Source organism: Amblyomma mixtum, chromosome 7, assembly GCF_055824585.1.
Source record: "Amblyomma mixtum isolate Tamu chromosome 7, ASM5582458v1, whole genome shotgun sequence".
In the NCBI taxonomy this organism is placed as follows: Eukaryota; Metazoa; Arthropoda; class Arachnida; order Ixodida; family Ixodidae; genus Amblyomma; species Amblyomma mixtum.
Window position 1 is genome coordinate 103570307 of NC_143018.1, and position 12105 is coordinate 103582411.

General features: G+C 47.6%; 1 protein-coding gene across 1 annotated transcript in view; it reads right to left on the reverse strand.

Moving 5' to 3' along the window:
- The window catches only part of LOC149337063 (uncharacterized), an 81033-nt gene that overhangs the window by 54157 nt on the left and 14771 nt on the right, over positions 1–12105 (reverse strand). The window contains exons 6-11 of the mRNA XM_089553298.1: positions 11546–11714; positions 9433–9596; positions 8153–8344; positions 6885–7002; positions 5825–5933; positions 1874–2051 (exon numbers count right to left, since the gene is read on the reverse strand). Of these exons, the coding sequence (XP_089409424.1) occupies positions 1874–2051; positions 5825–5933; positions 6885–7002; positions 8153–8344; positions 9433–9596; positions 11546–11714 (930 nt within the window). The remainder of the gene's footprint in view (positions 1–1873; positions 2052–5824; positions 5934–6884; positions 7003–8152; positions 8345–9432; positions 9597–11545; positions 11715–12105) is intronic.

Sequence of the window (12105 nt, forward strand, 5' to 3'; positions counted from 1 at the left end):
TGACACTTTTTCTAATTCCAAACAAGGATGTCAGAGCAGCCACCAGGCATACATGGGCTATTGCTTTCGCCCACAGTTACCATGTAAAACGCACAGAGAAAACGTTTGGATAATTTTACAATCGCCGCATTCTCTCTGCATGCATGGTTCTTATCCATTTAAGGGGGAGCGGACATGGCTTTCAGTCAAATTGTTTTTCTTAACGTATTTACACGAACCTTCTTGAGCTTACTAGAAATAATTTTGGTTTGGTTTGGTTTGGTTCATGGGGTTTAACGTCCCAAAGCGACTGAGGCTATGAGAGACGCCGTAGAGAAGGGCTCCGGAAATTTCGACCACCTGGGGTTCTTTAACGTGCACTGACATCGCACAGTAAACGGGCCTCGAATTTCTCCTCCAAAGAAATTCAACCGCCGCGGCCGAGATCGAACCCACGTCTTTCGGGTGAGCAGCCGAGCACCATAACCACTGAGCCACCGCAGCGGCCAGAAATAATTTTATCACTACTCTCACAAATTTTCAGTTATATCTCCCCGAAATTGTTCTCTAATGCGTATTTATTCTCTGAAACTTGCGGAATGGTTACAGAGTTAAGAAAATGAGGCAAAAGGCTGGTCCAACATTCATTGCCTTCCTACTGGTGTGATACAGATCAAGACATTTTTTTTTTGCAAAGCACAAATTTTGGTTTTGAATTCTTTCAAGCTCTGTCCATTGATATATCTCGAGTGAGACTATGATTTTATAGGCGAAAATTAAAATTCATAAATTTCAAAAACAAACAATGTCTTGACCTGCACTACGGTACTTGGAATGCAACAAAAAAAAAGAACAGGTCAAAATAGATAAAACAGTCATGAAGAAATCTGCTCTACATGGTGCGCATCTAGGCAGAAAACCATAACAGAGAAAAACATCCCTTGTTCGAGCACTTCCCCGCAATGCACAGCCGCTGCGGCTCACAAAACAATTTTTTTTTAACAGTACTTGCCGGTCAACTTCAGCAATGAAACTTCGGGACAGCACAATAAAATTAGGCATACAAGCGGACACAACAATTTTCAAAACAATATAGCGGCCATTTCTGAGTATTTCAAAGCCACATCCCTCCTTAAGTCACCAAAACGTGTCCCAACCTCTCAAGACGTGACACTTCTCTGCGGCACTTTTGTGATGCAAGTATGCGAGCGAGCGAGCAATGATATGCAGAGGCAGTGGCAGGGCCCCATTCACCCAGTACAAGAAGAAAGAAGGAAACGGGACCAGCGCTGTCATCATCATCATCATCATCAGCCTGACTACACCCACTGCAGGGCAAAGGCCTCTCCCATGTCTCCCTCCCCAATTAACCCTGTCCTCTGCCAGTTGCCGCCACTGTATCCCCGCAAACTTCTTAATCTCATCCGCCCACCTAACTTTCTGCCGCCCACGGCTACGCTTGCCTTCGCTTGGAATCCACTCCGTTACCCTTAAGGACCAGCGGTTATCTTGCCTTCGCATTGCATGGCCTGCCCAAGCCCATTTCTTCCTCTTGATTTCAACTAGGATGTCACTAACCCGCGTTTGTTCCCTCACCCACTCCGCCCTCTTCTGATCTCCTAACGTTACACCTATCATTTTCCTTTCCATAGCTCGCTGCGTTGTTCTTAACTTGAGCTGAACCCTCTTTGTTAGCCTCCACGTTTCTGCCCCATAGGTGAGTACCGGTAGGATACAGCTGTTGTATGCTTTTCTCTTCAGGGATACTGGTAAGCTACCGTTCATGATCTGAGAGAACCAGTATGAACTTATACCAACTCCATAAAGTCTCTCTCCCCCTCTACTAGGTCCCCTTTCTTGTGCAACAGGCTCTATTCCCAGTCTCGACCTTCACCTTGGACAGCTGGTAGAGGCGGACGGCCTGGGGAAACTGGCCCCGCACGAGCTGTGCCTCGGCGGCCGCCTCGTACAGGGAGAAGATGTCCAGCCCCAGCAGGGCCCCCAGCTGCTCCGCCGAGGGGAGCAGGGTGGGGGAGCCCGTGAAGCCCAGGAAGAGCCGCTCCGCCGAGCACCTGCACACACAGACACCACTTGCCACTGAGACAGCTTGCCACGTGCACTAAAACGGACTGCAATGCGCACTGGCCTACTTGTTAAGGGGGGGGGACACTGGTCTTGAAAAAAAAATTTTTATTAATGCAGTCACAGTTACAAAATCTTCAGGGAATATGTATTTTTGTGTGCTGATTCTTGGTTTGGTTTGGTTTGGTTTATGGGGTTCAACGTCCCAAAGCGACTAAGGCTATGAGAGACGCCGTAGTGGAGGGCTCCGGAAATTTCGACCACCTGGCGTTCTTTAACGTGCACTGACATCGCACAGTACACGGGCCTCTAGAATTTCTCCTCCAAAGAAATTCTAGCCGCCGCGGCCGGGATCGAACCCGCGTCTTTTGGGTCAGCAGCCGAGCACCATAACCGCTGAGCCACCGCGGCGGCTATGTGTGTGCTGATTCTAAATAATGTCATTTAATTTCATGTAAAACGATTCCTTGAGCACTTATGCACTCTTTATGCTAGTATTTTGCAGAGAGTTTTGAAGAAAATTTGCTTTGGGAAACTCGCTGAAATGTATGCCATTGGGTTCTCTTGACACCAAGGAATACAATAAGGGTCAAATTATCATCCTACCTATCATAGAACTTAAGTTATAGAGTTTTGAAGTTGTCGCTTCAGAAATGAGAAGGAAAGTGTGTATTCCTGTTTCTGAAGTGGCAGCTTCAGTACCCTATTACTCAAGTTCTATGAGAGCCTGGATGATGATTTTACCCTTATTGTATTCCTTGGTGACAAGAGAACCCAATGGCATACATTTCAGCGAGTTTACTGCAGAAAATTTTCTTCAAAACTCTCCACAAAATACTTGCATAAAAGCGCATAAGTGCTCAAGGAATTGTTTTACATGAAATTAAATGACATATCTAGAATCAGCACACAAAAATACATGTGCCCTGAAAATTTCATAACTATGACTAAATTAATAAAATTTTCTTTTCAAGACCAGTGTCCCCCCTTAAGGGGGGGACATGAGTCTTCGAGCATTTTTTTCTATTTGCAGACCAAATGCAATGAAACTGCACAGGCATATTCAGCTTTTTCTGCTGATTTCAAATATGCAATCTGTTTATTTATAGGCCAATTAGTTCCTGAGATATTAATATATATCATGCCATTGTCTGCTGAAACAACAGAAAAAAAATGGGCCACCAGAAATTTAATTTTAATATGTGGGTAGACACTACAATGTGTGAGGAATGCAACGCTGGAAGCAGTTTTCAGTTTTTTGACCGTGTGGACAAATGGGCTTAATAGGTAGTTTTCAAGTGAGTTAACCAGACATACAGTGCCAGAAAACACATGACACACATTAAACTAACTAGTAAGCCCATTTATCCACACGGTCAAAAAACTGAAAACTGCTTCCAACGTTGCATTCCTCACACATTGTAGTGTCTACCCACATATTAAAATTGCATTTCTTGTGGCCCTTTTCTTTTCTATTGTTTGAGCAGACAATGGCATGATATATATTAATATCTCAGGAACTAATTGGCCTAGAAATAAACAAAATGCATATTTGAAATCGGCAGAAAAACTGAACAAGTCTGTGCAGTTTCATTTCATTTGGTCTGTAAATAAAAAAAATGCTCTAAGACCCATGTCCCACCTTAAAGGTGCACTAAAGAGGAATCTGAGCTCGCCTTTTACCGCGGGAACTCGATCTACACATTCCCAGCATCCTTAGAAACTTCGAAATATTTACCTGTGCAGCCGATTTCCCCTAATTGAAATCTGACTAAATGTCCCGGCTCCCGCCTTTTTTTGAACTCATCGCATACGGTAGGAGCAGTCAACCAACGCGTGGAGTGCCTTTCAGGCAGTTGCGTGGCGACTTTGCTTTCAATTTTATTTTATTTTTTATGTTTCCACGAATAAATAGGTCCAGTCAGAGACTACACAGCTGCAAATTAGGCCCACGGAAATAAAAATACGCGTGGACTCTTTGCTTTCGCCGATCACTGCGTGTCACTCCGCCGATGGCAGAGTGGCAAGCCGCCACGGGACTGGTTGAAAGGTTGGTTGACTCCTCCCACTGTCTGCAGTGAGCTCAAAAAAAGGCAGGAGAAGGGAAGTTTAATCCGATTTAAATTAGGGAAATCGGCCACACAGGACAGTAATTAGAAGTTTCTTAAGAATGGTTTGGTTTGGTTTATGGGGTTTAACGTCCCAAAGAGACTAAGGCTATGAGAGACGCCGTAGTGGAGGGCTCCGGAAATTTCGACCACCTGGGGTTCTTTAACGTGCACTGACATCGCACAGTACACGGGCCTCTAGGATCTCTCCTCCAAAGAAATTCTAGCCGCCGCGGCCGGGATCGAACCCGCGTCTTTCGGGTCAGTAGCCGAGCATCATAACCGCTGAGCCATCGCGGTGGCTTAAAAATGCTCGGAACATGTAGATAGAGTTCGGGCGGTAAGAAGACTAGTTCTGATTCCTCTTTAATGCACCTTTAAGAAGCATCCCAAAACACCCTTGCCTGCACCTGCTCTGCAGTTTTTTCTATACAGTACGTTACCTTGTCACTCTCATTGCGTCATGATAGCTAGCACCACATCAGTGATGTGATGAGGCAGATATGCCTGCATGAAACGCGGCAGTGTCGGCCTAGTTACACACCACTGGACACAAATGAAACACAGTGTTACATGCTCTCAGCACCAAATGAAACGCAACAACAAGACAACTGGAAAACAAACACTTCAGTAACAGCCACTACTGAGGGAGTGCAGGCAAGGCTTCTAAACGCTCCAACAGCAATCCTCAAGCCTTATAAGTGAAAATGAACTGGACTAGTACTCAGTTGCCCTCAACTGACACCATCTTGTTTTGCTGTTCACATTTCAATTGATTTTTTTTGTAGTTCACCATCATCGTCATCATCAGCCTGTCTACCCTCACTGCAGGGCAAAGGCCTCCCCAATGGCTCTCCAATTAGCCCTGTCCTTCGCCAGTTGTAACCACCGTATCCCCGAAAATTTCCTAATCTCATCTGCCCACCTAAATTTCTGCCGCCTCCTGCTACGCTTGCCTACTCTTGGAATCCACTCCGTTACCGTTAACAGTTATCTTGCCTTCGCAATACATGCCCTCCACAAGCCCATTTCTTCCTCTTGATTTCAACTAGGATGTCATTAACCCGCCTTTGTTCTCTCACACCCACTCCATCCACTTCCGATCTCTTAATGTTACACCTGTCGTTTTTCTTTCCATAGCTCGCTGTGTTGTCCTTAACTTAAGGTTTCGTCTGAGGCTTACAATACATTCTCTCCAAACAGGCACACCATGGAGTTGCACATGTCACACAAGGGGCACCGTAGGACCACATGGGAAGGGAACAGAAAAAAATGACCCAGTCATCTTCCCACCTTAGATGCGACACCTTGCCATTGAGAAACCAAGACTCTTATGTGTTCCACTCGCTTACTTCCACAGCTACAGCTGCTGCCATAAATGCAGTAAAACCTCAATAACTGAAACTCATTTCATTTGAAATGCCGCTTAATTTGTAACATTTCTGGGGCCACTTAATTCGTAACGTGAATTTAGCCAGTTAATTCGAACCGCCAGTTCGCACCGGCTCGGTTAAATCAAAGACCTGCGGTGCTACGCGGGAATGGTGGAGTCCACCATAAAATCCGGAACACCCGAATCCATGATTCCATGAATCCATGAACACCTGAATCCGTGATTCAGTGGCAGACTGCAAGAGAGGCCGCACTACACCCACCTGGCTCTGCAGACATAGACACCGTATCGAGTCACCACCAGGCAGCCGTCCAGGAAGGTCTCCAATGCCAGTGGCACCTCATCAGTGTCCCTCGTCTCCCCACTTGCAGCTGCAAGGCAGTCACACAAAATGTTTTCCCCCAGTGGCACTCCTCAGACAGTCACTGTTTGACTCAAGCTTTGTGTTTTACCTGTCCCTCCTCCCCTTTTTTTTTTGTACCATTCTCCCAACCTCTATCTAAGACCAAAAGCATTCACACAGGCCAGAACACACAGAGAGAACTGCAAAGGCAAAACAAACTGAGGTAAGATAGTGTAGATCACATCGATGCAGAGCCCACAGAGAACTCTCTTGATACTGAGTGACCAAAAAAAATCTTACGCGATCCTTGGTGGTCCATTCCAATGCATTAGCATTTTCTGTTGCCGCTGCAGATTCGCGATGTAGCTCTGCCTTGAGGGTATGATGCAATACCATTACTGGGTTAGCATAGCATATGCGGAATTGGTTGTTCTGTACTTTACACTCATAGATTGCTGGAAGTCCCCGTACCACTACTGGCGCAGTGCCTTCGGACATCATCACAATCCGCTCACCCTGACAGATGGCAACCTGTACACCGGATTGTGAGCAAATTAACAGCTGCACCACTGCCCTGTGATGGCAGGTGTTCCCAGCGGTGGGGCTTGTTGACCCAGGTTGCATTTCCCAAGCAACCTCTTCCGACCAATCGTTAACTGCCACCTGCCACAGTGGGCAGTTTGCTCCTAATCCGGTGGACAGGTTGCCATCTGTCAGGGTGAGCGGATTGTGATGACATCACAAGGTACGCACCTAGTCACGCGTCAAGTGTAACAATGGTCGCCATTTCTGCTTGCACAAACCCTTCTAGCACTAAGGCATCAATAAAACCCACATCCCTGAGCCAAATGCTTCCTCAAGCCCAAGTCTTGGGGCCACAAATCCTGCCAGCCACCACACACCAGCACAGCTCGCCACAACATGGCATACAAGAAGCACATTCATGATAGGGACAGGGAGGGTGTGAGCCTGTACTTACCATCGCCACTTCCAGCTGCTGCCACTTGAGTCTGGTATCGAGGCCTTGAGCACCGGTACACCGCCAACGCAGGCTCCCCAATGGTGAACCTCTGCAGGATGGGGTCGATGCACTCTTTCTGCAAGGGGAGGACACAAACAGCACACCACCAAATCACTGCCACAGGTCACACATGAAGCAATTTACAGGTGGTCTTGCGGAGTAATCTTTTAGCCCTTTGGCTAAGACGATCTTAGCCTTTTGGCTAAGATGCGAGTCACGTCAAAGTCACGTGTTGGAAGACTTCGAACACACACAACAGCACACACATTCCACACACGTGGGCAAATAAAGCTTACAGACGAGACATCCGATAAAAAGGAACGAACAATAATCAGATATGCTGAAATAAGAACTAGGAAATGTCCCGAAACATTTCTTCTCAGCCACGACTACCATCAACTGGTATTTGCCACAGGGGCATTACAAGCGTTTCCAGGTGCTGATTTTTCTCTTTGACCATCATACACAGCCAAAGCAATCGCTTGCAGGACTAACTTCAGGCTAATCGTGCCTGCATTTAAACATCATAGGTGGGTTTGAACAGGAAAATGTACATCGAACTTAGATGGTTTATACTGCACTGCCGAGAGGACCAGAATAGACAGGAATTAAAGAAGAGATGCAAAGGCAAGATAACCACTGGTCCTTAAGGGTAACGGAATTGATTCCAAGAGAAGGAAAGCGTAGCAGGGGGCACACGAAACTTAGGTGGGAGGATGAGATTAAGAAGTTTGCAGGGATAGGGTAGCTGCAGCTGACACAGGACAGGGTTAATTGGAGAGACATGGGAGAGGCCTCTGCCCTGCAGGGGGCGTAGTCAGGCTGATGATGACAACGTGCACAGACATAGCCTGAAACTCAATTTAAGCTGCATTCATCCCAGTCAAACTCTGATTATAAGGGACTCAATACTAATGACTTCCCAATACAAGAAACTAACTACTATCCCCTTTCACCACACGACATCCACAGTATCCTATCTGGTTAATTTATTGATCAATGTAACAAAACTATCATCAAAATAACAAAAAAAATGTAAACATTCCTCAAACGTTACTAGACCAAGATTCAACTGCGGGTGATTCGCTGTCATCCAGGTTATGCCACAAACAGCCCGTCATGGCGTACTCTCCAAAGCGAGCAGAATCTGACCAAGGCTGTGCAAGTGCTGGCGAGGCTCAACCTGTGCACCGACTGCGGGCAGCAGGGTCAGCCACTCCACTGACCTTCTTGGTGGTGCTGCTGGTGAGGTCGAGGGCGCTGCGGGAGAAGAGGTGCAGCTGCGTCTCGGGGGAGCCCGGCTCACCGCCAGCGGCTATGATGAGCAGGTGGTCCGTGAGCACCACGTGGCGAGCACCCACCACGGGCACCCCAAACACACACGAGGCACGGCGCGCCACATCCCCACCATCGTACAGCTGCAGGTGAGAAGGTAATGCAGAGTTGCCCGGATGGTACTTAGCAGCAGCTGCAGGGGCCAAAACTTCGAAGAACAAGCACAGAAAGCCCCACAGACCCGAACACGAACAAAGAAACAGACAAAGCTTCTATCAGTGTCTCTGTCCATTTCATCCCTTTTGTTCAGTAAAACGGCGAGTTGAGCGAGTTGGTACATTCTCGAAGAAAACAGCGCAGCAACAGGGACAAGAGAGAAGACGGTACAGGCGCTGACTAGCAACTGAAGGTTTGTGTTCCTTGCAATAAACCTTCAGTTGCTAGTCAGCGCCTGTCCCGTCGTCTTCTTCTCTCTTGTCCCTGTTGCTGCGCTGTTTTCTTCGAGAACGCCTTTTTGTTCATGTCCATGGGGTTTTCTGCACTACTTGTTCAAAGTGTGCCAAACCCAAGTGTCACTGTTATAACTGACTTATTTTGTGATATGAATTTGAATGCAGTGCAATGATGGAGAAAACAAAAGTGAGAAAGTGCTGAGCATGAATATGCCACACAAAGAATGCAAAAAGAAACAAAAGCTGCACAATGCCCGCTTTGTGAGATAGATTTCATAGCTGCACAGAGTCAGGCTGGTGTCTTTGATAACCTGCAACTTCTCCTGCTATTTGTGCTGCAATGTGCTGCTCCTCCCTCCCCCCTCCCACTTCCTTCGAGCTTTCGGCAGCCAGGCAGACAGGTGCAGAGACAGCTGAAAAGAAGATGCCAGATGGAGCGGACAGAGAAGCAGCAAACCTCCTGGCCACCAGTTGACATAAGTTGTTCCCTCTGCCTGCCCGCTGCCTGAGTGTGACTGAGGGAGACCGTCAAATATACATTTGTAGTTCCCAATAAACGGTTTCCCTGATACTCCTCAGTGGTGCTATCTCCTCGGGCTATTCCTCGGTGTATTGTTCTTCCCGGCCACAGCTGTGGTTTGAGCTAGCGAAGTGCCATTGGCCCTGAATGCAGGGTCCAATCCGCACTAAAATCCCCACACGGAAAAGACCACCCAACGATGACACCTTGCACCCCACTAGGGGCCCAACTGTGGTCCCCGAGTGGGGCCCCAGCTCACCTCAAGCTGGCCCGAGGCCGGGTCCAGAACAAGCAGGCACTGACGGCCCTGGACGCTCTGCCGATCCAGCAATGTGTCCCGGCCAAGCTTGGAGACACGCCGTGGCTGCTGCTGTTGCTGCTGCTGCTGCTGATGCTGCTGGGCCAGAGATGCACCACCTTTCTCTGCAAGGCAGCGCACGCATGCAAGTAAACACAGCACTCCATGAGGCCCCAGAGCTGGGCAATACATTACATGACAGAGCAGCACTGGTGCACCACCAGTGTGCCACCAGTGTGCCACCAGTGCACCACTAGTGCACCAACTGTGCCCACACTCCACTGCTAGGTTACTGCAGTGTGGATCTGCAATAAAGTGCCCGACACAAGTCCAGGGCCGTGGCGCACAACACAAGTAATACAGCAAAGGTTTGAAATATGGACTGATATGTGGTCAACAGATTCGCCAACAAATACAAAAGTTTAAGCTGTAAAGCATAATTCAAATTAAAATTGCAAAATCTTTCAGCACAAATACTCACAAAAAGAAAGTGTTGTGCATCAAATGTTTTGAAGGAACACAACAAAAATTGAAACTGGCCTGTACCGACAGACTATATCATATTCTAATAAAAATGAGGCTACTTTTGCGGAAAATTTAGCATTCCAGAGACAGAAAAGGCTGAAAAATGAAGGATAGGAACCGCAACCACAGGTTTTCACGAGCAATGGGTGGCGATATATCAGGTGCATTTCTCACAAAAATATGCAAGTCTGGACCAGGCCACTCTATTGTTCCCCTCCAGTGATCACAGAGTCCCCAAAAAACTCAGTGTCATCATCAATATCGTGGGTGCGAATCGAATGCTGGAAAAAATATTCCCAGTTTACCTCTGAATTTTTCACAAATAAATGGGCTTTTTGCTGCCAGACAAACACCAAGAGTGCCCCAAAATTCGTCACTATCGGACTTTACTCGGAGCAAGAACTCCATAGAATCATCCTCAATGTAAGTTTGAAATCTAATTTTTGTAGAACACAACAAAGTTTACAATTATGATATGCATAGCAGCAATAAAATATAAAACTGGCAACGCTGACTAATGGCTGCAATCTTTACACACCCAGATGCAAAGATGTCTGCATGAGAGACACAGACACATATAAAAAGTAAGTGGCAAAGCAAGAAAAAGGCCACAACACAAGATGCGAAAAGAAAACGACACGACACTGCGTCATTTTTGGCTCTCCTCTTAGGTTGTGACCCCTATCGCACTGTTCCATTCTTTTTTTTGTAGCTAAAGCAACCCTGCGCCAGCCTGCTCAGCCCGTCGCGTGGTCGCACTTCAGCCGTATGCCGTGGCCCACGAACGACCTTGAGCCGTCGTTGCCTAGCAGCGCCGCAGCCGCGCTCCAACAGATGGCGCCGCTGGGGTAGAGGGAGAGGAGGTGTCGCCTCACGGGGGGGTATTATATATGCACTTCGCCACAGTAGATTCTAGTCGTTATGGAGAGCTCGAAAGAGAGGCAACAACGAAAGAATGAAGCGAGGAAGAGACAACGCGCTCAAGAAACGGCAGAACGCACCACAGGACTGGAGAAGCGTCGTAATGAAGATGCGGCCAGAAGAAGTCGTGCCACGTCCCGGAGTGACTCTTAAACTGCGGAAGAGACCGGTCTGAGTTCTCGAGAGCGTCGGAATGAGACGCTGCGTAGACTACGTGCCAAGGAAATGGACAAAGAACGTGCAAGAAGACTCAAGACTCGAGGCCTTCACAATTTAACTAGGATTAACCAGAGCTAAACCACAGCCAATTTTTTGTACGTGTCTGCGGTAGATGACACCACACTGATGAGGTGTGATGGTCATCTGCACCACATGATGGGATATGATCCTGCCCTCCTCTTCAGGTTAGAAACAGTGCACAACACTGCACAGTCTTCGGCTACATATGGGTAATGTCCGCACAGATGTTATCCACCTTGCAACCGAATAGTATTGCTTTGTCACACAGGTCTATTAAACATTCACCAATCAAGAGAAATGCCTTGCAGACAACAGCGCTGCCAAATAAATGTCAGCTCTTACAGTGCACTGCCTGCTTCGCTTCACGCACGGGATGGCAGCAACTTACCATGTGTGGCCGCCGAGTCCTCACGGTCGGGCGAAGACCACAGCCGCCACTCAGACGTGGCAGCCCCCGAAGATGCTGTGACCGGAGAGTTGACACTCCGGAGCCAGTCATGACCGGCTGCCTTGTCCTCCAGCAGTAGGTGCCAGTGCTGCTGGTCAACATCGGTCACCTGTCAACAAGCAGGAGACAGTGAACCCCAAACACTCCTTGCACTGCAAGTTGCAAACGAGTATCCTTTTTATGAAAGGTCTTCCTTCGAGCAAGGATCTGGCTTTGCAAACAATGGCAAAGACACCGGCACTCGCAGGTCAGCACACACTGAAACAAACACCATGATGGTGCAGAAACTACAAGATATGAAGAGGGAAAAAAAGGTTGACAGCAATCTCCCCCGAGCGTCTCATAACCTGTCCACCACTTGCTACTAAAAGCCCTTTCGAGAGACAACGCACATCTCACTTCACCGCAGGACATTAGAATCTTCGTGATACAATCAGGGATAATACAAACTTCGGTACGATATGAATTTGTACGATTCCCTGGCCAAAGTGCACTGCATA